Source organism: Cydia strobilella, chromosome 3 (genome assembly GCF_947568885.1).
Source record: "Cydia strobilella chromosome 3, ilCydStro3.1, whole genome shotgun sequence".
NCBI lineage: Eukaryota > Metazoa > Arthropoda > Insecta > Lepidoptera > Tortricidae > Cydia > Cydia strobilella.
In genome coordinates this window covers 21,734,625-21,761,011 of record NC_086043.1, presented here as the reverse complement: position 1 = coordinate 21,761,011, position 26,387 = coordinate 21,734,625, and the positions used below count along the sequence as shown (strand labels likewise).

General features: G+C 41.7%; 4 protein-coding genes across 5 annotated transcripts in view; 2 read left to right on the top strand and 2 right to left on the bottom strand.

Annotated features, from left to right (window-relative positions):
• LOC134756102 (phospholipid scramblase 3-like) overlaps positions 1–26,387 on the top strand; it is a 455,878-nt gene that overhangs the window by 328,460 nt on the left and 101,031 nt on the right. The gene's annotated exons all lie outside the window — the stretch shown is intronic.
• Positions 713–22,902, bottom strand: LOC134756107 (BOS complex subunit NOMO3). The gene is made up of 19 exons (XM_063692921.1): positions 22,722–22,902; positions 22,171–22,557; positions 21,026–21,185; positions 20,487–20,735; positions 19,811–19,976; positions 18,679–18,840; positions 18,403–18,484; positions 17,444–17,634; positions 17,147–17,325; positions 16,176–16,349; positions 12,535–12,717; positions 11,019–11,202; positions 8,490–8,692; positions 7,454–7,644; positions 6,830–6,970; positions 5,760–5,865; positions 5,167–5,371; positions 2,429–2,589; positions 713–1,646 (listed from the first exon to the last, which is right to left on the bottom strand). Exons 1-19 carry the CDS (start codon positions 22,865–22,867, stop codon positions 1,410–1,412), a joined length of 3,507 nt encoding a protein of 1,168 aa, XP_063548991.1. The 5' UTR covers positions 22,868–22,902; the 3' UTR covers positions 713–1,409.
• LOC134756103 (cilia- and flagella-associated protein 20) lies at positions 23,627–25,332 on the bottom strand. Of its 2 annotated transcripts, XM_063692917.1 has the most exons (3): positions 25,190–25,332; positions 24,241–24,469; positions 23,627–24,100 (listed from the first exon to the last, which is right to left on the bottom strand). In XM_063692917.1, exons 1-3 carry the CDS (start codon positions 25,222–25,224, stop codon positions 23,783–23,785), a joined length of 582 nt encoding a protein of 193 aa, XP_063548987.1. In that variant the 5' UTR covers positions 25,225–25,332; the 3' UTR covers positions 23,627–23,782. The 2 variants fall into 2 exon arrangements, with proteins under 2 accessions (XP_063548987.1, XP_063548986.1); XM_063692916.1 differs by lacking the exon at positions 25,190–25,332 and having other exon boundaries at positions 24,241–24,699.
• Positions 24,936–26,387, top strand: part of LOC134756097 (serine/threonine-protein kinase hippo) — a 47,929-nt gene continuing 46,477 nt past the window's right edge. Inside the window, exon 1 of the mRNA XM_063692909.1 lies at positions 24,936–25,141. Coding sequence (XP_063548979.1) covers positions 25,116–25,141 — 26 coding nt within the window. The 5' untranslated portion in view covers positions 24,936–25,115. The remainder of the gene's footprint in view (positions 25,142–26,387) is intronic.

The following is a 26,387-nucleotide window of genomic DNA, read 5'->3' as shown; positions in this document are numbered from 1 at the left end:
AATCTGCCAGAGCGTCCATATGGCAAGCGGCATGTGGTACCTTTTGCTTGAAAACGACACGTTTAAGTTCGCTTTCAAAAATCAGCTCCCTATTCCTCAAAAATCGATGATCAATGTTACCCCGCCAATCAAAGTAACCCCATTTTAAAGATCCCGCATGAAATTAATAGGTAACAATACTTTCGTGAGACACAAAAGGGATATTTAATATATTAAATTTGGTCACTCACGCATTTTCAAGTCGAAGATTGCTCACGGTAGCGGAAAGCTGCGCAGTCCGCGTTGGTCCGCCAACTCGTACTCCCGTTGAAGCTCCTCGTCATGGAGCGAAACATGCCGAGCAATCTTCGACTTGAAACGAGAGTAATTAGTTTTTAATTACCGTAGTAATTTATTTATACATTTGTGGCTTCCCATTAGAGAAGGGTTCTTAAGCTCCATGTGCACAAGGACTTTTTAATTAGAAAAGGGCCCTTAACCTTTTGGACGCCAATGACGGATATATCGGCCGCCAAAGACGGTTTAATCGGTCAAAGACTACAGAGCAACATAGACCTACGTGCATGTGCATAAAGTTCAATTTCAGTTTGGCACTTCGGTGACGTGGCGTCCGAGTGACAGCTTTTGTGTTTGACACGGCGTCGAAAAGGTTAAGTTATGCAAATGAATGAATAAATTAGAAATAAATAAACTTCGTTTATTAGAACTGTCCATTTTATTTGACATAATTAAAAACACACCATCCGAACATAAATGCATCTACATAACATAAATTAAAACAACATTATAACCTTTAAAATTGTTCAATTCATTCGTTCACCATTTTTAAGAAGTTTTAAATAAATTACTATTTGAGAAAGTACATATAAAACGTAAGTCTTTTCATGCAATGAGGGCTACAGTTTTTGTGCTCACCAGCCGGCGCCACTGTAGATGTAGGTCCAGAAGAACAGATCCCAAAATTCTTCAATACGTTCTAATATACACAAAGGTATTTTAACGTCTAAATGTGTAATTTTTTCAACCTGTTTAATTTTGCATATATTTTAGTTGGCACTTTTTTATACCACTAACATTTATTGAGCTATATCTATTGTTTACCATGATTAATCAAAGATGGACAAATGTGACGATTTCAACCAAAAGGTACCACATTGTCGCTTGTCGATAAGGTTGATTTCTAATTGAAGCTATATGGAAATAGCGCCTTACTGACAAGCGACAATAAGTACCCTTTTATTTGAAAATGGCACAAATATTTACCTTAATTATAAATAAGGAGTGAAAATTCCCGATAATAAAGCTTGAAACCCCCAACATCTATGTATTTGACATTTTGAAAGACCATCTACACTAGCGCCCCTAGCGGCGAAATTAAACGCGGTAGCCCTCATTCAATACTATAAAGCTCACTGTTTCTTCTTCTTCCCAGCAGCATTAACAGTGCTCACGATCTGTTCTATACTGGCATGATCAAGAACATCGGGTCTAGCTCTAGTAGGTCTAGTAGGCGTGACCCGTTGACTAGCCAGGGCAGTGACGTGCGACAGTAGACTGGCACGGTGGTGGTAGGCGAGCGCTAGGAGGAGGAACAGGGGTACTACTAGTAGGGAGGTTTGGCGGAGTTCTTGTTCTGAGGATTTTACCTGAAAAATAATGTATTGTGACTATTAAAATTCTTTTAAGGGCATCCCATGCCCCGATGACCTTCGATCTGAATCCCTTAGTTTTCTAATGTTTTTTTGTAGCTTATCATATTAACAGCAACGGATTTAAGCAATACAGTATCCCATATTTAATTCAAAGTTCATTGTTTTCGAGATATTTGGCATCAAAGTTGAATAATTTTAGTAGTAAGTAATTAGTTGAATAAGTTTTATCTAAATCGGTTCAGCGGTTATTAATTCCCCATACAAATTTTCACCTCCCCCCTTTTCACCCCCTTAAGGGGTGAGTTCCAGAACAAAGAGTATCCTATGTCCTTCCCCGGGACTCCAACTACACCTATACCAAATTTCAACAAAATCGGTTCAGCGGTTTAAGCGTGAAGAGGTAACAGACAGACTGACACACTTTCGCATTTATAATACTAGCTTTTGCCCGCGACTTCGTCTGCGTGGACTTAGTAACCGCAGCTAGAGTAAGAATAGCGCCTGGAGAAAATCTCATAGCAATCTAAATTTGGGCATATTATGCACACAAATTAGCAGGCACTTCGTCAATTATCTCAATTCCACCCCGCTTTTTACTATCTTAAGGGATGATTTTCGGGATAAAAACTATCCTATGTCCTTCTCAGGGACAACCTATCTCTATGCCAAATTTTATCTAAATCGGTTCAGCGGCTTAAGCGTGAAGAGGGAACACACAGATAGACAGACAGACTTTCGCATTTATAATATTAGTATGCATAAAACATGTCACTAACCTTAGGCAAAAACTCCAAATCGAAATGCTTGAACTGGCCATCAGAGTTGAAGTAACCAACCAGCTCCTCGTAGCTGTGCGTCGCTTTAGACAAACTGGACTCTAACTGCACGATATAAGTCTTATTATCGGCTGGCAAACGCGGCAGCACGTACATCAGACCTAGAAAAAAAAGTTTTTGTCAAAAATTTCATTGTTGATACAAGCTTTTATCGCTTACTGTACTTTTCTTTACTGAAACATTTATTTTAACATCCTGTAATTTCATGAAATAAAACTATGAGAACGGATATAACGAACGTAGACACACTGGCACCGTCCCACCTCCAACGGACTAATGTAAAAGCGGGCGGAGCGGCGGAAAGCGCCGAAATTTTAAAACGTAATAAATATAAGAGCCTCGGTAGAGAGTATCATTTCGTTCCATTTGGAGTTGAAACTCTAGGTCCATGGGGTCCCAGCGCGCACAAGTTGTTTGCAGAAATCGCGAAGCGTCTGGTTGACGTAACTGGTGACCGAAGAGCTGGCGGCTTTCTCGCACAACGTATCAGCATTGCGATACAGCGGGGAAATGCCGCCAGCATCCTTGGTACAATGCCTCAAGGGCCTATTTTAGATTTAAGCTAGTTATTAATTTCGTTTACGTAGTACCACTGTATATATCTAGAACGGATTATATCGCGTATATTGAATTTCTAATACATCCCGACATTTCGAACCCTTCACAGCGTTCGTGGTCAACGGGTGACTGAGGAAAAACTACAATGTGCAAAAATACCAACAGCTTGATGGTATTATAATATTGAATGGTCAGCCAACTTACATATGGGGCATTTTCTATGAAAAGGGACCTTATTGTCGATGGCGGCATTGTATTTATATCGGAGCATTGTTTATAATGGCGTAAGCGCCATCGACAATAAGGTCCCTTTTTATAGAAAATACCACATATGTAGTTATAACGACCACAGTAAATTCACTGCCATCTATCGACGCACTTTAAAACTAAAAATGAAGATTTATAAAAATACGATAAAATGTATTTAAATATGGATAAACGATTTTTTTTATTTGCATTAATTATTTTTATGATTTTGTCCCATGTTCTTTCACTAATATGCGTTAAAATTGTTAAATGATGAGAGTAGGCCATCTGATCGAGTATCAAATTTTCGTGATTTTCGAGGCACGTTTTTTCCTTAGACTGTATCCATCTATTACGGAGTTATATCTATCTTTGCCGATAATAAGGCTTTCACGAGTGCTGCTCTACAGTCGGTATTAGAAATGGACACATCACTATAGCACGGCAAGGACTGACCTATGACCATCGCCGCAATGGCGTAGTGGAGTTTCCCAAGTTATGTCTGTTTTTATTGTATTAAATCCTTTATTTGATGATGATTGGTGTATTACTTTAACAGTAGGTATGTGGTTTTAGTTCAATCGAATAATAGGAAGTGGGTCTAAGCAACGTTCATTAAAACAAAGCTTCCAAAATTAAAATAAAATAAAATACCTGGATTTAAAGTCTGGCTGTATCCGGCACTGTCAAGTTTAGTGGAGTATATAGGAGTGTCCGGGGTGGACTCTAGTGTTAATGTAAGACGGAGTCTTATAATGGTCTATATTGGGGGTATAGTTCAGAACATTGGTGTACGTTATCTGCTGTGGTTGGATGTAAATAAATACCTGGGTTTAAAGTCTGGCTGTATCCGGCACTGTCAAGTTTGGTGGAGTATATAGGAGTGTCCGGGGTGGACTCCAGTGCTAATGTAAGATGGAGGGACTTATAATGGTCTATATTGGGGGTATAGACCAGAACATTGGTGTATGTTATCTGCTGTGGTTGGATGTAAAAAATACCTGGGTTTAAAGTCTGACTGTATCCGGCACTGTCAAGTTTGGTGGAGTATATAGGAGTGTCCGGGGTGGACTCCAGTGCTAATGTAAGATGGAGGGTCTTATAATGGTCTATATTGGGGGTATAGACCAGAACATTGGTGTATGTTATCTGCTGTGGTTGGATGTAAATAAATACCTGGGTTTAAAGTCTGGCTGTATCCGGCACTGTCAAGTTTGGTGGAGTATATAGGAGTGTCCGAGGTGGACTCCAGTGTTAATGTAAGACGGAGGGTCTTATAATGGTCTATGTTGGGAGTGTAGACCAAAACATTGGTGTACGTTATCTGCTGCGGTTGGACGTAAATAAATACCTGGGTTTAAAGTCTGGCTGTATCCGGCACTGTCAAGTTTAGTGGAGTATATAGGAGTGTCCGGAGTGGACTCCAGTGTTAATGTAAGACGGAGAGTCTTATAATGGTCTATATTGGGGGTATAGACCATAACATTGGTGTATGTTATCTGCTGTGGTTGGACGTAAATAAATACCTGGGTTTAAAGTCTGGCTGTATCAGGCACTGTCAAGTTTAGTGGAGTATATAGAAGTGTCCGGGGTGGACTCCAGTGCTAATGTAAGATGGAGGGTCTTATAATGGTCTATGTTGGGAGTGTAGACCAAAACATTGGTGTACGTTATCTGCTGCGGTTGGACGTAAATAAATACCTGGGTTTAAAGTCTGGCTGTATCCGGCACTGTCAAGTTTAGTGGAGTATATAGGAGTGTCCGGGGTGGACTCCAGTGTTAATGTAAGACGGAGTCTTATAATGGTCTATATTGGGGGTATAGACCAGAACATTGGTGTACGTTATCTGCTGCGGTTGGACGTAAATATATACCTGGGTTTAAAGTCTGGCTGTATCCGGCACTGTCAAGTTTAGTGGAGTATATAGGAGTGTCCGGGGTGGACTCCAGTGCCAGGGTGAGACGGAGGGTCTTATAATGGTCTATGTTGGGGGTATAGACCAGAACATTGGTATCCGTTATCTGCTGCGGTTGGATGGCAATCAGTTGGACGTCGGTGATGTCTTGGTTGTTTTTCACCTGGAATAATATTTTGATTAAGTAGACAAATAAAAGGTGTAAAGTGCAAGAAAAAATCGTGCTTCCGATTTTGATAGCCGAACTAGATACGACGCCATATATTTTTCTGGTTACTGATTTCTAAAACACCCTTGACAGCTAAAGTTACCACATAATGGACGGAGCCATACAAAGTAGATGTGTGTTCAGGTGTTAAATTCGTAATATAATTAATTCAAAATAATAAATAATTAATTTAATATAAATAATTAATTTAATATAATTAATTTGAATATAATTTGTCTTAGACATTACACATCTTAAACAACCAATGAATCTTCACGAAATCATCTAAAGAATTGTTACCGAGCGATTTTGAATCATATAACTTAGATAACAAGATACTAACTTGTATGGAAGCCGGTGTTTTGACTAGCTTCAGTCCAGCCAGATCTGGTGTAGTTGAGTCCTTGAGTTGTAATGAGTATACACAGCCGGGAAGTAGACCGCGAATTCTGCACAAAAACATATTTTTTTATAGTAACTGTAGACGTAAGAAAGTCAAGATTAACGACGTCAAACAATAAGCAAAAAAATTCAAAAACTTTCACATGACCGCGTTTTTCTTTATATTGAACTTCCTTTTATTTAGAAGTAAATAAAAAACCGGCCAAGTGCGAGTCGGACTCGCGCACGAAGGGTTCCGTACCATTACGGAAAAAACAGCAAAAAAATCACGTTTGTTGTATGGGAGCCCCATTTAAATATTTATATTATTCTGCTTTAGTATTTGTTGTTATAGCGGCAACAGAAATACATCATCTGTGAAAATTTCAACTGTCTAGCTATCACGGTTCATGAGACGGACAGACAGACGGACGGCGGAGTCTTAGTAATAAGGTCCCGTTTTTACCCTTTGGGTACGGAACCCTATAAATGTAGCCAAACCTATTCAACATATGCCACTAAAATTAATTTTCGGCATGCGTATTCAAAAATAGGGATTCAAAAGACTCAAGTATAGTGATCCCAGTTGGACTAATCGAGTCTCTTAATGTTAATGATCCGAAGCTGAATTATAGCAATGAGGATATAATAAGATAGAGCGGTACTGTCATAGTAAATTTTGTAACCACTGTAAATTCACTGCCATCTATCTACATACTTTGATACTAAAAATGAAGATTTATAAAAATACGATAAAATGTATTTAAATATGGATAAATGATTTTTTTATTTGCATTAATTATTTTTATATGATTTTGACCCATGTTCTTTCACTGATATGCGTTAAAATTATAAATAACAAACGAAACCATCAACGCCGTATACAACGTATAGAGATACGAGAGTAGGCCAAAACTAGTGGCGCCATCTGATCGAGAATCCAATTTTCGTGATTTTCGAGGCACGTTTTTTCCTTAGACTGTATCCATCTATTACGGAGTTATATCTATCTTTGATTATAGTAACAGTTACCTGAAGGCTCCATTAGCCTCGGTAGTGGCTTCTTCACTAGCGCACTTCCCTGATGCCTTGGCTACCACAGTGGCCCCGGCCCAGCCCACTCCGCCGAGAGACAGAAGATGGCCGACGCAGGACCATGCCACTCGGACTCCTCTGAAAAAAAAAATACATGTTTGTAGTAGCAATTTAACAAATGGCGGACTTAACGCCTTAAGACGTTTTTTACTAGTCAACTATTGGACTAAACAGAAACAGTTTCATTAAAACTAACACGATTTTCACTCATACTTTTAAGAACTAACACGTGACTTAATCGCGTAAAAACTTACGTTTATTTATGGCCTGACGTTTCGAACGTGACGTTACGTTCGTGGTCACAGGCAGACTGGCGAGGAATTGTATCAACATCTTCTTGGTGTGCGGGTTTTTACGCTACGATACCTAACCTAACCTATCTATAGGATAAACTAAAGAAATTCCTGAAAAGTTAGCCGTTTCAGAATTATGACTAATGTTAATATGACAATCATTACATTATGACTTTCAGTAATTATGTTAAAAAAAGGGACCCCGTATATTTCATCCCTCAGAGATTGGTCAGTGGTAACAAAAGCACCCTGTATACCTACAAATTACCTGAGTGTCAACTTGTGCTCGCGCCCCTCCTGCACAGTGAGTATCTCATGCGGCGGACTGAACTTGTATTCCTTCATCAGAGGCTTCGCGTAGTACTCGGCCGGAGCTAGAGAGCTGAACCGGAGCGAGCCTGAAGCACCGGACACCAGGTTACGGCGGTACGAGCCGCCGCTTACGGAGACTAGGGCGCCCTGGAATATTATACTTCAGTTAAGTGTTGTAAAATAAATATTATAGTTGTGTAAAATGTTGTATAATAAATATTTAAGTCCAGAATGTCCAGATACAAGTGTACAGAGTATTAACTTCCTGAGACCCCTGGTAAAAAAAATTGTACATATTCCATAATCTATTTTGAACTTTCATTTATTAACAAAAGATTTCAGGGGACAGGACATTCAGGGGACCGTTTCAATAATGCTAGGGTTTTACAGTCAAGGGCATAAATATATATACATTCCCAGTTTCAAAAATATGTGTACGCTCTCACACCTTAGACAATAAAGTCGTGTTCACATATTTTTGAGCCATTTGTCTGGATCGATATTTTTGCCTTCGACAGTCGAAGGATGACTTAATTTCTTTTAACATGTCGCGCGAGTGACTAAAACAAGTGAGTCTAAACCGTAAAATGATTTAATGTTAGTATGTCCATAGAGCGGTACTGTCATAGTAAATTTTGTAACCCCAGTAAATTCACTGCCATCTGTCGACACACTTTAAAACTAAAAATGAAGATTTATAAAAATACGATAGAATGTATTTAAATATAGATAAATGATTTTTTTTATTTGCATTAATTATTTTTATGATTTTGACCCATGTTCTTTCACTGGTATGCGTTAAAATTATAAATAACAAACGAAACAGTCAACGCCCTCTATACGAGAGTAGGCCAAAACTAGTGGCGCCATCTAATCGAGAATCAAATTTTCGTGATTTTCGAGGCACGTTTTTTCCTTAGACTGTATCCATCTATTACGGAGTTATATCTATGGTATGTCTCACAACAGTTTAAATTCGTCTTTTTAATTACCTGTAAAGGCTTCCCATCAGCATCATCGACCAGCTCAACTATAATCTCAGCCAGCTTATGCGCGCGCACGTCCCCGGCGTCGTTAGGGCCGTCGAACACGTAAGATTCCTTGGAGCACGTGATGGAGTACTGCTTGCTCGCGTCCAGGGGACCGAAGCTGTATGTGCCGGCGGCTGTTGTGGTCTGGGTTAGCTCGAGGTCCTCTGAAGACAAAGATTGTATGAAATATAAATGGATAATTAAATTTTTAAAAGTGGAAAAATTACTGCCTTGGGTGAGACTTGAACTCACGGCCTCTGGATCGATACTCCAGCGCTCTGCCAACTGAGCCACCAAGACCTCATCCATAGTCAGCAAATCTTCCCACTATATGGGTCTAGGGGACCCTAGCGACATCTACCGTAAGAGTGTTACACTTCTTAAACGGCCACCGGAGTTCCAAGTCATATTGGAAATTCACCAGTTACGATGTGCTACCCATTCTAAATTAATTTTTAACAAGCAGAAAAGTGCGCTGGAGTATCGATCCAGAGGCCGTGAGTTCAAGTCTCACCCAAGGTAGTAATTGTTCCACTTTTAAAAAATTATTCTAAGCTTAACAGCATCGATCGCAGACGTTTCTGCTTGTTAAAAATTAATTTGATAATTAAATTATTGATCACATGCAATTACATAAGTATAATAAAGTTACATGAATCTAGTATAACTCGGATCGGGTCATGAGGGGTGGGGGGAAATGACCGAACGGGATAGTCTTATGTATCTTTCAGTAGGAGTAGCAGAGAAAGCGCTGTTATTGTTTGTCCTTGTCACAGTCTCACATTTCTTTTATTCCCCACCGTAAATTTAGTATGGTTTATGGTGGGCTACAAATCTACTCGACAAATCATATCGTCGCATTGCGTATGTTTTTCCCTCACGGGCGCACGCGTATAGCTGAAGCTGATCTATGTAATGCTAGGTCTATGTAAAAGTTATGATTGACTAATGGACCTTTTGCCATAATAAATAATAGTACTTGGTACAGATGATTTACTCTCTTACAAAGCTCGTCCATTACGACAGATATGACCGCTAGGTGGCGCAAGCGCGAACAGGCGTCCGTTCCGTAGCGGTGCGCGGCAATTACTATGGCTAGACCCCAGAATTGGGGGCGGCCGCATGTACTTGTAGCGGCGCGACGAAATCGCGAAGTGAGTCACGCCTGCTTTAGCACAGAATAGATTAAAGTACTACGTACAGAATTCTAATTGTCTAACAATAGTACATTATTGTCGAGGCTCGGAAGTAGCTACTTGCTGGCTGAGGATTCGTTTTAAACGGACGACCTTGGGAGTCCGTTTAATTGAATCCGAAGCCAGCAAGTAGCCTTCCAGCCGAGTCATATATAGTGCTTTTCTCAAAAATGGCGCAATAAATGCAAATATAATAGAAATATTTTACAGAAGCAACGTTCTTATGTATATATTTTCACAGAAAAAACTAAAAAGATTTGCTTTGCCGCCGTTTTACTTTTAAATTAAAAATGGAAGTGTATTTTTCTGCTGAAAATACGCCAACATATTTGAGACACCTAAATAGTCGCGGTACCAACATTATAATAATAAGTACTGATCATCTGTTTTGCTGTTTAATGCCTTCATTTGATATGGCCACTTCAACTTTTAAAAAGTTTGGAACTCGACAAATAATGGAATTTGTATGCAACATTGCAGTCCCAAAATCGAGACTGCAATGTTTTTAACTTTTTAATTTTTTGACGGACCATAAACTACGCACTTCGCGACCTACTTTTTAACCGGCAACGTCGACTTTGCCGTCCATTTTTCTTCTTCTTCTTCTTCTTTTAAAATTATGGCTTCAGCCCAGTGGGACTATTTCGCCAGTATCAAGGTATTGAGAGGTTTACAAACGACAAAAATTGTACGGTTGTACAAGACAGTGTACGGTGATTTGTTAGCTCTTGTAAATCGATAGCTAGACTTTACAAGAAGCACGTGGACTACCGGCCGTTGACTCCAAGATGGTGGTTAAACGCGCTTCAAAATTAATTCTCCATTCACTGCACACTACCACATTAGTTTACTGTATAATAAGCTATCGATATTACACTTTAAACAATATTAATAAGCAAAAAACAAAGTAATTAATCACGATGCTAACTATCAAGATGGCGCTCGAACCGGAAGTCGTCCATTTTTGAGAAGAAACAACTGTTTGACTGAAAGAATTTACGTTACGAATCACGCTGTCTCCCTAATACTAGGAGCGTTCTCTTTCTCGCTCGCCAGACTAGGAAGCGAAAACGTCACTAGATAGCGCTGTTCCTACTGACGCTAATTCTACATCGCGCTAACGGTGTGTTATCGTACATTGCATAAACGGTAGCTTGACTCAGAGCAAGGATGCTGTGGGCAATCCATAAGCGTCGAACCAGTTCCGTTGTGTTCTAAAAGGATTATGTTAGTGTATATCCGTCTGTGTATCTCGGAAGAAACGACCATTTTTGGAGGATTGAACAATACTAACCTGAGGTCAAAGTGACAGTAACCCCAGCAACAGGGGGTATGATACGACCAGTCAAGGACAGGCCCTTGACGGCGCGGATGGTCAACGCCTGCGGCTGACAGTCGGACGAACCGATCACTTGCTGAGGCTCAGACGGATGGAAGAGGAGAGTCGATGATTCGGCTGATACTACTGCTACTTCGCCCTGAAATAGAAAAAAACCTAAGTTTTTTGCGTACGTAAATAATAGTACTAGGTACAGTCGCCATCAGATATATCGGAGCGGCCGAGGTGCTCACAATATCTGAACACGCACTCTAACGCCTTGACAATAGAGGCGTGTTCAGATATTTGTGAGCACCTCGGCCGCTCCGATATATCTGATGGCGACTGTACAAAATGTTCACTCTCTAACAAAACGCGTCTAAACGACAGATATGACCGCTAGGTGGCGCAAGCGCGAGCAGGCGTACGTTCCGTAGCGGTGCGCGACAACTACTACTGCTAGACACCAAAATTGGTGTGGGCCGCGTGTACTTGTAGCAACGCGACGAAATCGCTGAGTGAGCCATGCCTGCCAACGGTCAGGAATCATAGGACCGGTGGCCTATTTGATAAAGCTAAGTAAAGTTTCAGTTTACAAACGGAAGTCTCTTTCTAACTCATAGGGTTTGAAAGAGAGTTCCGCTTATAACTTGTAGCTTTATTAAATAGGCCACTGAGCTGTCCGGTTGACTCTGATTTCCATATAAAAAAAGCGAAATTATAGGTACTATGGGCAATGTATAAGCATCTTCACGTCTTGTTTCAGTCTGTTCCGAAGGGTTCAGGTAAGTGTAGGTCCCGTTGAATCGAAAATTGTTATTTGTAGGGTTCCGTACCTCAAAAGGAAAAAACGGAACCCTTATAGGATCACTCGTGCGTCTGTCTGTCTGTCTGTCTATCCGTCTGTCTGTCCGTCTGTCACAACCTATTTTCTCCGAAACTACTGGACCTATTAAGTTGAAATTTGGTATACATATGTAAGTTTGTGACCCAAAGACGGACATGTAACGTAAAGAAAATAATTTTAAACACGGGGGCCACTTTTGGGGGGTAAATGAGAAAATTTAAAAATAAAGTTTTTCAAACTATATCGTGTTACATATCAAATGAAAGAGCTCATTGTGAGAATCTCAAATATATATTTTTTATAATCTTATGATAAACAGTTTAGAAGTTATTCAAAAAAATAGGCAAAAAATGACCATTCCCCCCTTTATCTCCGAAACTAGTGGGTCTAAATTTTGAAAAAATACACAAAATAGATCTTTACTTATACATTACAGGAAAACCTATTAGAAATGTGCAGTCAAGCGTGAGTCGGATTTAATTACTTAGTTTATGATCCGGCCCCTACGGGTTTTTTAAGACATTTCACTGACGTTTCACATAAGAAATACATTGTTTAAATTATGTCATGTACGGAACTCTTGGAACGCGAGTCCGACTCGCACTTGGCCGGTTTTTCTCTCTTTTAGGGATATTTATTCCTTACCTCTTTCATGAACAGCTCGTGCTCGAACACATATCCACCTCCAGCCCTGGGTTGAGCCTTCAGAGGTCCAACAGCGCGCGCTCCGTGACCATCAGCTCCGATCTTCAGCACCAGGTCTACTACAGGTTCAGGGGAGGTCACGCGGAGGACCACCGAATGGGCTACGGCGATGAAGTTTATTGGCTGTGGACAAAAATGTGTGTTACTTTACCACAATTAAATTACTGCTAATTGATGAACAAAGCCCACACCAGTTTAAATAAAAATTAAACGATTTGACATAGATGTTTCTAGACTGGGGCAGACATTCGAGAAAGATTTAAGTTCGCATTAAACGTACTGTGACACGCTCGGCATCAAGATCGAGTAAGGAATGTCGAGATCCGACGTCGCACCACAGAATAAATAATAGTACTACCGTACAAAAAGGAAACTTCCTACAAAACCGAAGTTTGACAGCGGTTCAGGGTCGAATGATGCTGTCCCTTTCTAATTATCCCTTTCGGCTATTTAGGGTTCCAAAATTCAAGTTTTGTCTTATCTGTGGTCGTGCACGCAAAGGGACGCCAAGTTGTGTCAACCCTAATAATTGCTCGGAGCAATGAGCCGAACGGAGCCGAGTTTGCCCGAAGCGAGGAGTTTCGCACTCCTGGTCGCACCAAGGTGCACCCAAAATGGAGTTAGGCGGGACATGTTTCTAAGCAAAGTGATGGCAGGTGGGGCAAAATGTTAATGGAATGGGGGCCGCTTTCGGATGAAAGAAATCTCGTTGGGTGGGCGAAATTCGGAAGATTGTGGGTAACTTCTTTAGCTCAGGACCGGGACAAGTCAGTACTGCTCGCCCTTGGTTAAAGCTAGGCGCCTTTCAAAGACAGCATACACCAGAGAATTTGAGACGGATAGCGCCGTGGCCGGGTGGTCTAGTGGTCACGTTAGCCGCGTAAGCTGAAGACGCGAGTTCGATTCCCGCCTCGGCCACCGGTGGACTTGGTCACTTTTTCTTCTGTTCATTCGTCCCTATAACCAAAGATAGATATAACTCCGTAATAGATGTTTACAGTCTAAGGAAAAAACGTGCCTCGAAAATCAAGAAAATTTTATTCTCGTTCAGAGGGCGCCACTAGTTTTGGCCCACTGTCGTATAGATGGCGTTGACTGTTTCGCTTGTTATTTAACAATTTTAACGCATATCAGTGAAAGAACATGGGTCAAAATCATAAAAATAATTAATACAAATAAAAAAAATCATTTATCCATATTTAAATACATTTTATCGTATTTTTATAAATATTCATGTTTAGTTTTAAAGTGTGTCGACAGATGGCAGTGAATTTACTGGGGTTACAAAATTTACTATGACAGTACCGCTCTAGTATAAGTATGCTATAACCATAACCATAGAGTAACTTATACTAGAGCGGTACTGTCATAGTAAATTTTGTAACCCCAGTAAATTCACTGCCATCTGTCGACACACTTTAAAACTAAAAATAAATATTTAAATATTATTTAAATATGGATAAATGATTTTTTTTATTTGCATTAATTATTTTTATGATTTTGACCCATGTTCTTTCACTGATATGCGTAAAAAAATTATAAATAATAAACGAAACCGTCAACGCTCTCTATACGAGTGTAGGCCAAAACTAGTGGCGCCCTCTGATCGAGAATCAAATTTTCGTGATTTTCGAGGCACGTTTTTTCCTTAGACTGTATCCATCTATTACGGAGTTATATCTATCTTTGCTATAACATACCTGAGGGTGTTCAGCGGCGGTGTCGGCGCGGGCAGTGGGCGGGTTGAGTTGGTGGCAGCCGCGCGGGGTGAGCGTGTACCGGCGGGGCAGCCCGCGCCCCACGCACTGCGTGCTCGCGCCCGCTGGGAGGGTTAACGTGTCCTTTACTGATCATTCGTCCCTATAACATACCTGAGGGTGTTCAGCGGCGGTGTCGGCGCGGGCAGTGGGCGGGTTGAGTTGGTGGCAGCCGCGCGGGGTGAGCGTGTACCGGCGGGGCAGCCCGCGCCCCACGCACTGCGTGCTCGCGCCCGCTGGGAGGGTTAACGTGTCCTTTACTGATCATTCGTCCCTATAACATACCTGAGGGTGTTCAGCGGCGGTGTCGGCGCGGGCAGTGGGCGGGTTGAGTTGGTGGCAGCCGCGCGGGGTGAGCGTGTACCGGCGGGGCAGCCCGCGCCCCACGCACTGCGTGCTCGCGCCCGCTGGGAGGGTTAACGTGTCCTTTACTGATCATTCGTCCCTATAACATACCTGAGGGTGTTCAGCGGCGGTGTCGGCGCGGGCAGTGGGCGGGTTGAGTTGGTGGCAGCCGCGCGGGGTGAGCGTGTACCGGCGGGGCAGCCCGCGCCCCACGCACTGCGTGCTCGCGCCCGCTGGGAGGGTTAACGTGTCCTTTACTGATCATTCGTCCCTATAACATACCTGAGGGTGTTCAGCGGCGGTGTCGGCGCGGGCAGTGGGCGGGTTGAGTTGGTGGCAGCCGCGCGGGGTGAGCGTGTACCGGCGGGGCAGCCCGCGCCCCACGCACTGCGTGCTCGCGCCCGCTGGGAGGGTTAACGTGTCCTTTACTGATCATTCGTCCCTATAACATACCTGAGGGTGTTCAGCGGCGGTGTCGGCGCGGGCAGTGGGCGGGTTGAGTTGGTGGCAGCCGCGCGGGGTGAGCGTGTACCGGCGGGGCAGCCCGCGCCCCACGCACTGCGTGCTCGCGCCCGCTGGGAGGGTTAACGTGTCCTTTACTGATCATTCGTCCCTATAACATACCTGAGGGTGTTCAGCGGCGGTGTCGGCGCGGGCAGTGGGCGGGTTGAGTTGGTGGCAGCCGCGCGGGGTGAGCGTGTACCGGCGGGGCAGCCCGCGCCCCACGCACTGCGTGCTCGCGCCCGCTGGGAGGGTTAACGTGTCCTTTACTGATCATTCGTCCCTATAACATACCTGAGGGTGTTCAGCGGCGGTGTCGGCGCGGGCAGTGGGCGGGTTGAGTTGGTGGCAGCCGCGCGGGGTGAGCGTGTACCGGCGGGGCAGCCCGCGCCCCACGCACTGCGTGCTCGCGCCCGCTGGGAGGGTTAACGTGTCCTTTACTGATCATTCGTCCCTATAACATACCTGAGGGTGTTCAGCGGCGGTGTCGGCGCGGGCAGTGGGCGGGTTGAGTTGGTGGCAGCCGCGCGGGGTGAGCGTGTACCGGCGGGGCAGCCCGCGCCCCACGCACTGCGTGCTCGCGCCCGCTGGGAGGGTTAACGTGTCCTTTACTGATCATTCGTCCCTATAACATACCTGAGGGTGTTCAGCGGCGGTGTCGGCGCGGGCAGTGGGCGGGTTGAGTTGGTGGCAGCCGCGCGGGGTGAGCGTGTACCGGCGGGGCAGCCCGCGCCCCACGCACTGCGTGCTCGCGCCCGCTGGGAGGGTTAACGTGTCCTTTACTGATCATTCGTCCCTATAACATACCTGAGGGTGTTCAGCGGCGGTGTCGGCGCGGGCAGTGGGCGGGTTGAGTTGGTGGCAGCCGCGCGGGGTGAGCGTGTACCGGCGGGGCAGCCCGCGCCCCACGCACTGCGTGCTCGCGCCCGCTGGGAGGGTTAACGTGTCCTTTACTGATCATTCGTCCCTATAACATACCTGAGGGTGTTCAGCGGCGGTGTCGGCGCGGGCAGTGGGCGGGTTGAGTTGGTGGCAGCCGCGCGGGGTGAGCGTGTACCGGCGGGGCAGCCCGCGCCCCACGCAGTGCGTGCTCGCGCCCGCTGGGAGGGTTAACGTGCCTGTTTCTGAGCCGTCGTCGCTAATATAATCCACCTGAAAGAAACCGTTATTTAAATTTGCGTAGTACTGCTGTTAAATTGGGGTAAAAATGTTTTGGTCTGGACATACAGCGTTCTCCATATACACTGTCTCTTGCGTTACCTCAATGTTGTGTACACTTTCGGCCCAACACAGTGTATCAGAGGGTACTGAACTATACTGACTCAATGTATGTTTTTATATGCAAAATTATACTGTAACGCAGTGGACACATACCTCAATCTTATGAGAACTAGTAGTTATAAACCCCTTTTTTAGTTTATTTTAAACTGGGTCACTCACGCATTATTAAGTCGAATAGCTCGACATGTTTTCATGTTTTATGTGTGGGAGTTTTATAGTTAAAATTGCAAATCTATACGGGGGAGATTCGGCAAAATAAAGTGAAGGCCTTTTTTAGGATTTATTAATTAAACAACTTACACTAACAGATATACAAAACATGTAACCACTTGTCCGATCTGTACGAAGTCTGGTGCTGTGTATGTCTCTTGCGTTACCACGATGTTGAGAACGCTTTCTGCCCAACACAGTCTACCGGATGGTACTGACATTACAGTATATGCAACTGTACGCAAAATTATTTAATGTAACACAGTGGACAAATACCTCAATCTTATGAGAACTAGTAGCCCTTAACACGTGCCCGGTCTGTACAAAGTCCGGTACTGTAGCTGTCTCCTGCGTTACCACGATATTGTGAACGCTTCCTGCCCAACACAGTATCGGACGGTACTGACATCAACGTACAACTGTATGCATTTTTTTAATGTAACATAGTGGACACGTACCTCAATCTTATGAGAACTAATAGCCCTCAATACATGTCCTGTCTGAACAAAGTCCGGTACTGTAGCTGTCTCCTGCGTTACCACTATGTTGTGTACGCTTTCTGCCCAGCAAAGTCTATCGGATGGTACTGATAGCTCTACGCTACCGGGTAGTACATCTTTGAAGGTGTATTTGCCATCTGAAACAAAGAAAACTCATTGAGATGGAAGCGGGAGGTCCCAGGTAAAGGATGTCGATGATGAAATGTCAAAATTTCAATCTTTTTTTTTGTTAGGATTGATAGTAATGCAACAAACCTTTTGCAGTTGTAGTAAGAGGATTACCCACAACGCTACCGTCCGGCGCTAACGTCCGAAGAGTCACGGGCAGCTCCGAGGCGCCCGTCCGACACCGGACCGTGCCGGATACGAGTGCTTTTAGTTGCGAGAACGCTATGTCGGATACGGAGGAGTGGGCTACAGTGATTTTGTGTGATAAGGGGTAATATCTGAAAGAAATTGTGCTAAATGAGTTTTGGACGAGTTTTTGATGTTTCAAAGCAAAATCAAACTACGTTGAGAATGTAAAGCCATATGTAAGAATAGTGTCTTACATTATCCTTAATATTTTACTGGTTCTTTTTTTTCCTAGTATGGGCGAATCTACTTTTAGACCAACACTTTTAGACAATACTTTCATGTATTTTTATGTTAAACGTTAAAACAAGCTATTTGCTCTCTGATGGACCTTAAATTTTGACAAATAATTAATTTGAAACGTGGTTACTTAGTAACTCCAGAGACATGTTTGGTAACGCCAGAGACGTGAAAAGTGTCCGTCTAAAAGTTGATTCGCCAATATAGGCTATTACACATTTTTTTCAAATACATATTTATAAATGTTCGTTTAGCTTTGGTAGCAAAGAAAACTTGGTTTTAAAATTTAAACGATACATGTTCACGCCAAAATGGCATCACTTGCTGACGTCATCATAGCAGTGCAGTAACAAAGAAACGTCAAATGTGAAGTGCAAATTGAACACTTGTTTTTGCTAGTGACGTCACTCATGAGAAAAAATGGCGGGCGTTTGTGGTCACGTGACATACAGATAATAAAATCTACGATTTTAATTTTTAAATTAAAAACAAATCTCATGTTTTTTTTATAACAAAATAGTATTAAACTCGTATTTGTTACGGTAAAAATGATATATACTTTCATAATTTAATTTTGATAGATGAAACTTCTCACATGCTGCACAAATTTGCACACTTACTGCAATCCATCCCGTTGTTCCTGCTCAGAAACATCGACTCTCGCCGTGTACACGCCAGGTGGCAGGAACGTGCACCATTTGCCTGACAAACAATAATATAATCAGCATATATATTTGACGACCGTCTGGTCTTAGCTGAAGTACTTCAAAAGTTACAAGTAAGTGAAATTATGTCAAACCGCTGACTCTCGCCAATACATGCCCCTATTGAGCGGTGACTGGGTTTTCAGTCCCCGTAGGTAAAGGGTTAAAAAAAAGATTTAAAAAATAACCCACCTTGGTCGTCAACGGGTACGCGGCCGTCGCGCACGACGACGTGTCGTGCGGCGGGCGGCGTCACCGCGCCGCACACGCGCCAGCGCGTCACAAGCGCCTCGGGGACGCGGACCGATCCGATTGGGGTTATAGTTAGCTGGATATCATCGAACTGGGCTTGTTCTGGAGACAATACGTACACTTTAAATCAAAAACCGGCCAAGTGCGAGTCGGACTCGCGCACGAAGGGTTCCTTGCGCAAAAAAACAGCAAAAAATCACGTTTGTTGTATGGGAGCCCCACTTATTTATCGTATGGCATTACAGTTACTGGATTTAAATTAAATACTAATCTAAAGATTGAGGTTTGCACTCTTCAAATACTCGATGGCCCTTTCACTGAGGTTCGCGAGGTCTTCAATCCGTCCCTTGTATTTGGTGAGAGGGCATTCCAGAACAATGTGTTCGACCGTCTGCTCAGGGTCACCACACATGCACTGAGGGGAGTCACACCAACCCCATTTATGCCAGTGGTAAGCAGTTTCCAACGCCTGTTCAAGTGCGGTTTAGTTGACTCCATACTCGGCGTGGTTTGTCGAAGCCGGGTGGGCGTCTATTTGGGTTGAATGTGAAAAGTTGTTCACCATTGGATTGTTGGGCATTCCACTCAGCCATCCATGAATCATGTATATCCCACTCGTTGTCAACATGCACCATACCAAGAGCTGGCGGGTTACGGAACTTGAGTCGTTTCCCCACTTAAATATTTATTTAATTCCTCTCCTTCCTTCCTCGGAGCCCCACTTAAATATTTATTTAATTCTGTTTTTAGTATTTGTTATTATAGCGGCAACAGAATTACACTATCTGTGAAAATTTCAACTGTCTAGCTATCACGGTTCATGGCAATGTTGTATGAATATCCATTGCCAGCTTCACTAAAGCGACCGCATAATAATGTTTCGCAGCCTATTACTTCTATAACGACAATATTTGTGACGTTTTCAACTAAAAGGTACCACATTGTCGCTTGTTTATAAGGTTGATTTCTAATTGAAGCTATATGGAAATAGCGCCTTACTGACAAGCGACAATAAGTACTCTTTTGGTTGAAAATGGCACATTTCTGCGCATGTTTGAGAAACAATAATTACCATGTTCGACGCTGATCGTGTAGGTCCCACTTTGCAAAGATGGCAGGGTATATTTTCCGGCGCCGTCCGTCTTCCCGACCGCTTTTCCGTCCAAGGACACGCGTGCGTTAGGTAAGCCTGTTCCAGCAGTGGACACCACTGACGACATTACTGTAAAACCGGTAACCTGAAAAAAGTACGATGTGAATACTATGTAAAGTTTGTCAAAGGACTGTCTCATTTCAAACATAGACAGAGAGAATCATACTACTAGCGCCCAAAAGAAAGGTATGAGTATAATTTTCCTGGTTGTTACTGACTGACAAATTGGTTTGACCAACTATATGTATAGTATTTCGGTTTGGCTAATCCACTTAAAACCTACTTATTACTACTTACTACATATAGATAACCGCAAAATATTGTGCAAAATATAGTTTCGGCGCGGCCGAGTTTCTTTTTGGCAGAAACCAAACCATCAGCAGTGAAACCGTAAAGGATTTGCCACACTGGATGCGTTCTGCGGGCGGCAGTCAGGTCAAACCCGCAGTATGTATGAACAACATTGACAGCAACCTTTGAAGTTGAAGCTTGACCTGACCACTGCCCACAGAACGCATCCAGTATGGGAAATCCTTAACCGAAATTTCGGTCGGACGCTAACAAAAACAGAGCCATATATTTGTAGAGTACTAACCTCAAAAGCATTCTTAATATACAGGCTATCATGAAGCACAACAAACGGCACACTCTCCGGCTTCACATTATAGCTGACAGTCACCTGTCCCGGGCTCTTGGCCAGCGCCAGTAACTTGTATTCTCCCGCTGGCACCAGACCAAATGTGAACTCCCCGTTGTTGTCCGTTATGGAGTGGCAGATTGGGGAACCGGGGACACCCTGCAGGAGGGCCGTCTTGCAGCCTTCTACGCGGAGTTTGGGGCTTTCCTGATGGTAAAAATAATACATCAGTTAGGATGTAAGAATAAAGCCAAACTTTTATAGTCACAGTTCTATGGTGCCTACTGCCTATAATGTAAAATACTGCATGTTATATTTGTGTACGAAAATGTAAACTGGCTCAAGTATAATTAAAATTTCTGCATTCCATCTGAGTGGTTTTCTCTATGTTACAAAATATGCCTTCACAAACTCTAAAGCCTTATATGACAAAAGAATACATAGAATTTCCAAGACAATGATTTTAGTTACATTTTTTTATTATTGTGGTTACAAACCTCTTTGGAATACAGCAGCACATAGAGCCCAGCAATAGGGTTGCCGTTAGAAGTGACGGAGCCCTTCACATCGTAACCTTTGACCGCCAGCACACCTGTCGGCAGGGCTGTGTTGCCTTCCTTCACTTGGACTACAGCTGAAGATGGTTCTAGCTTCCATCTACAAGTTTTAAAATACATTTTTTTTTATTATAAACTGGTTACATTTAGTTGGGTAAGATCTTTGCATAAAATATTTAAAGGATTAATGAACATTCTTAAAGGGATAGTTTCATGCAAAAGGGGAATGGAAAGAAGTATGCTTTTAATAAGGAAAATAGATAAAGATCAGGCATTCGATAATCAGAAACAAGACTAAGGTTACAGATTTATATTGACCGGGATATAGACCGTGATTACCTTTTGTATTGTGATATTTGTGATTACCTCAAAAACAATACAAAAGGTAATCACAGTCTATATCCTGGTCAATATAAATCTAGTGAAACTAATTGTGAATCATATAAAACTCTTAAAGTTAGATGCACTAAGCCAGGCCCAGAAACAAAAATGGAGATGGGCTGGCCATGTTGCCAGACTCCAGGACAAGAGATGGACCTTACAAGCAACAGCCTGGGAAGGTCCGGTCGGGATAAAAATAAGAAGACGGCCATTGGCACGCTGGGTGGGTGGTGGGGGCCAACTGCATATTGGGCTTAAGATTGAGAGAGGTAGAAAATTCTGGCTGAGGCCTATACCTCATAATAGGGTTCTGGTGCGATTTTCTATTACTAGACTAAGTTTGAAAAACTTTATATTTAAGTATGTAAAATACCCAGAAATAAACAGCTTTTTTTTTATTTTATTTTTTAATGAACATTCTAAAGCAAAGAAGAGAAATCAATTTACTTGAGGGCTTTTTTTAGTACAGCCACATAATGCATGTTTTATTAGATATGTGCCATTTTCAATCAAAAGGGTACTTACTTATTGTCGGTTGTCAATAAGGTGCTATTTCCATACAGCTTCAATTTAAAATCAACCTTATTGACAAGCGACAATGTGGTACTTTTTGGTTGAAAATGTCACATATTAATGATTTTCCATAAACAGGCTATAGGTATAATACTATTGTTACCAAGTTAATCCAGTAGTTAGTGCTTTACCTAGGATGAGATGCCTTTACAGAGTATTTCCCTGGAATCACCGGAGTAAAGTGGAAATCACCACCCGCAGAGGTCACCGTGTTCCTCACTTCACCTTTATCATTAACCAGCTGCACCGCTATACCGGCAGGCCCTTGCTTCTGCCCCGCCGTGATCACGAGACCAGTAATACCAAAACCGTTAAACGAAAAATTTACATCCTGGCCGGTAGAACACTGGTCGGTAACACCATCGATGTTTAAGTTGACTTCCGAGGGCTCAAAGCTCCATCCTGGAGGAGGGTGGACCTTTAACACGTATTCTCCCTTTTCGTAGAGCGGCAGAAAGTAGTATCCGTTGTTTGGGGCGCATTCTGTCTTCTCTTTTAAGCTACCTTCTTTGGTATATCTAAAAACAATAAGTTTCTGTATGATTTGTGAATGGATATCAGCTACAAAAATTGTAATGCATTTAAATATTGTTTAGTTGTGTTATTTTTCTGATTATTAACGTTTTTAAGTGTCTTATTGGATTAATGAAGTAAGATAACTAAGTGAGTGAGGTTAGCTTACAATCCGATTTCGATTTTAGAGAAATCCAAATTGACATGACTTTTCACGAATCCACCACATCCTAATATGTCGTTACCGTAACAATTTACAACTAAAGATATTAAATAAATTAAGGAAATAATTCTTAAATCTAGTAAAGTTCCCATTTTCGCTTATATATCACAGATAAGCGTAAACTGATAAGAAAATGACACATCAACATAAATAAAGTCATGCCAGACTTGATTTCTGCGATTGGTAATAAGTGTTATTCAGACAGTTCAAACCAAAGAGTAGTATAATATGTTCAAACTATCCAAAAAGTATCTATCTTTGTACGTTATAACATTTTATCCAGTTCTTAGTCAATCGTTATCGATTCCTAACATAATAAATTCATGTGAGTTTGTTTGTACAGTTTGTCAAAGGACTGTCTCATTTCAAACATAGACAGAGCACAGACAGAGAGAATCATTTAAGTTTATTTGTCTTTGTCTTACACTAGTACTAGCACCCAAAAGAAAAGGATGAGTATAGTTTTTTTTGTTCTTATTTACTGCCAATTTGGGTTGACCAACTATAATATATTGTGATATAATTATTCAAGGATGATTCAGGAGGCAATTTTTTTATTCATGTTGCCAACATGTGTAAAATATTTTCCACTATTTAATTACTACATAACGACACATAACCGGCATGATTATTTTCTTATCTGTAGTCAGAACTGTCATTTGTTGTCACGTTTTTTTGTTCTCATCCATCTGGTTCGACAGGCTAAAGCTCTAAGCCATACTGCCTTGTCGTAAGTAGGATTGTCACGCTGCGCGCGCGTTTGTGTACATTATTCTTGCGCTGTAAATTGCGATTATATGCTTTTTGGCTCCAATCTCATACAATTTATTTGGGACTAAATGAAATACCTGTTTATGATGTGCTTTTATATTTCTCACAGTTACAACAAAATGTTGGATATCAAATAAGTAGTGCACTGTCTCTTTTAGTGTCATTATACAAAAAAAATAAACTTAAAGGTATATTTTACTATAGTAATGACCATTCGTTTTTACTAGATTTGTTGATTAGGTAGCTACTGTTGCCTTTGCCTTATTCTGTATGGGAAGGAATAGTTTGAACTCGGCCGGTAGCTCATCCTCAGAGTACAATCTATCGGAGAAGTAAACTCTCCTTATTCTACAGTTTGCATGTATCTGGACCCTCAGGGTTTCTACATAATGAGTTCCATAAGCTCTCCGGGTGAAATCAGCCAGGTTAAATTGTATTTGGTTCCAGCCCTCATCAAGACGCATCGGCATGGTGCAAATGAATGGTTTTACACGAGTAGTTGACTGATAGTTACTTGCTCTGAACCTCCGTCGTACATTTTTGTCGTCCAAGACCTGTAACAACGAATTATAAAAATGGCGGTAAAAACTAACCTTAAAATTATTTGAGCTAATTTTGCAGGGCACATAACCTAACTTTTCCTCGTAAAAACCGTTAGCACGACGGTATTCCACTAGTACTGTGTTAACCTTACCTGGACTTCGAAAGTGAAGTACTTTTTCAGGTTCTTAATAATCATAACTAAGAATGGTAGCTTAATGCCGAGCGTCTTCTTTGGGTCTGCAGGACATGTTATATACGTGGTGCTAACGTTGGTCCCGACAATTTCTAGCACCAGACTTTGAATATCGTTGTCCGTAATCCTCTTTATGTGCCCATTTCGCACCTTCTTGTCCCATATCTGCAGAGGTTTGCTGCCAATACTGTAAAGAATCGAGAGGAAACCGGACTGAAATGTGTTTTTAAACATCTCTGCAGCGGCTACTGCAACTTCATATTTAGGGCACTGTTAACTATAAATGTTTGATCGATAAAGCGATTTCTTTCCCGGACACATTACAAGTTGACACAATGACAGTAAACACAGAAATTTTGGACACGGCCATTGGCCATGAGTTGTTATCAATACGAAGTTGCCGTAGCAACCACTGAAGGAAGATAAAACGTTCCGTTTCTCGAATTTAACGCTTACGATAATGCTCGTGTAAAATATTATAACCGCGTAAATATAAGCAACTGTGATAAAATTACAGTGGAATAAAAATATCCGTATAATTCAATAATAAAGTTCTAGTTTTTGTAGAAAATTACATATTCTTATAATAGTTAACGATATGTAGCTATTAAAACATTGTACCGTAAAACGAATCTTTCACTGTGTCGATTTGACAGTTTTCATGCGATGCACAAAGTGCATAGAGGTCTCGATTTTTTTTGGTTTTTCCACAATAATACAGCATTTTTCGATGAACAGTGAAACGAACTTTTATGTTTCAGTGTTAACGTAATAGATAATGGACTTAAGTTTGTTTATTTCATTATTGTGACTGAAAAAGTGCTCTAGCAAAAATGACGGCGGAAATGTCATCAAAGAGGTAAGAATAGAATGTATTTAAAATCATTATTAAATTATAATAACCAACCACAAACACTCACTTAGCAGGACCAGTAATTTCATGGATGGAAACGTTAATTTTGACTGATAATGCGGACAACCTAACCCCAATAACGGTACCTACTGAACCTCAATTGTGGGTAAAACCGTACGCGGCGGTACACAATTCAGAAAAATCTTGTTACACACATTAATATGTACGATATAAAAATAAATAAACTTTAAAAATAATAACATTAATAACGTATCAAAAAAACCCTATAGAATAGACATCTAAAAATGACATTGTCTAAATGACAACATATTCCAATATTTTTTTAATTATCTTTTTTCAGGGGCATGGTACTGTTCAGCCACATTGTTACCTTTTTATTGTAACCTATTTTCAGTTAGTTGTACCCAGTTACATACAATACCTGTACTTATATATTTAAACTTAGTTATTATAGGTAGTTAAACTTATAAAGATCAACTAGCGCCACTGGAGAGATTAGGAACTATTATTTAAAGCTGAAAGCGGACACTTTTGCAACAATTCTGCCATAAGAGATTGGCATCCTTTCTATACCATCCATACATAAGGAGATTCAAAGGTTTATTTATTTTGATCAACATATTATTAGAAACATTTTTTACCCTTAATAAATTTATACTATAGTTTATTACATTAGAATCTTACAAGGGTGTACACAAAAAATCAAAACCATGGAATGTGGTAGTCCGGCCAATGTTATACCATTAGCCCGGTCCACACATAGGGAGCATACTCGCGAGGCAATTTCCTTGATTACAACACGGCCAGTGTAGACGTGCCTCGCGCGCGCCACCTCAGAAGCACGTCTACACTGGCCATTTTGTGCGCTAGGAAACGTGCGCGAGGCACATTTACACTGGCCGTTTTGTGCACAAGGAAACTGCCTCACGCATATGCTCGCTCTGTGTGGACCCGGCTATTGGCAAATAAATGTGAAATAAAAAAGGTATCATATGGCAAGGTTTTACACAAATTGAACTAGCCCCATAATAAGCTAGAAAGTTACAGGTTTAACTTTAACCACATACGTATGTGGTTGTATCTCATTGGCTGAATGACCAAGTCTTAAGGTCAATCACATCTTGTTTCTTTACATTGTTTTAGGGCCAATTGCACCAACCACCGTTAACAGACTGATCAACGTCACTCAGCAGAGATCTATGAAACTTCTCATAAAATAAAATTTATCGAA

Bases quoted from the DNA above. Each gene is read 5' to 3' on its own strand.
- LOC134756107 (XM_063692921.1), bottom strand. From the start codon at position 22,867: ATGGGAACTTTACTAGATTTAAGAATTATTTCCTTAATTTATTTAATA. The intron at 8,693-11,018 runs GTTAGTATTGTT...CTTTGTCTTCAG, and splicing joins TACTGTCACTTTGACCTCAG to AGGACCTCGAGCTAACCCAG. The intron at 1,647-2,428 runs GTTAGTGACATG...ATTATTTTTCAG, and splicing joins ATTTGGAGTTTTTGCCTAAG to GTAAAATCCTCAGAACAAGA.
- LOC134756103 (XM_063692916.1), bottom strand. From the start codon at position 24,516: ATGTTTAAAAACACATTTCAGTCCGGTTTCCTCTCGATTCTTTACAGT. The intron at 24,101-24,240 runs GTAAGGTTAACA...TCGTTGTTACAG, and splicing joins ACTTCACTTTCGAAGTCCAG to GTCTTGGACGACAAAAATGT.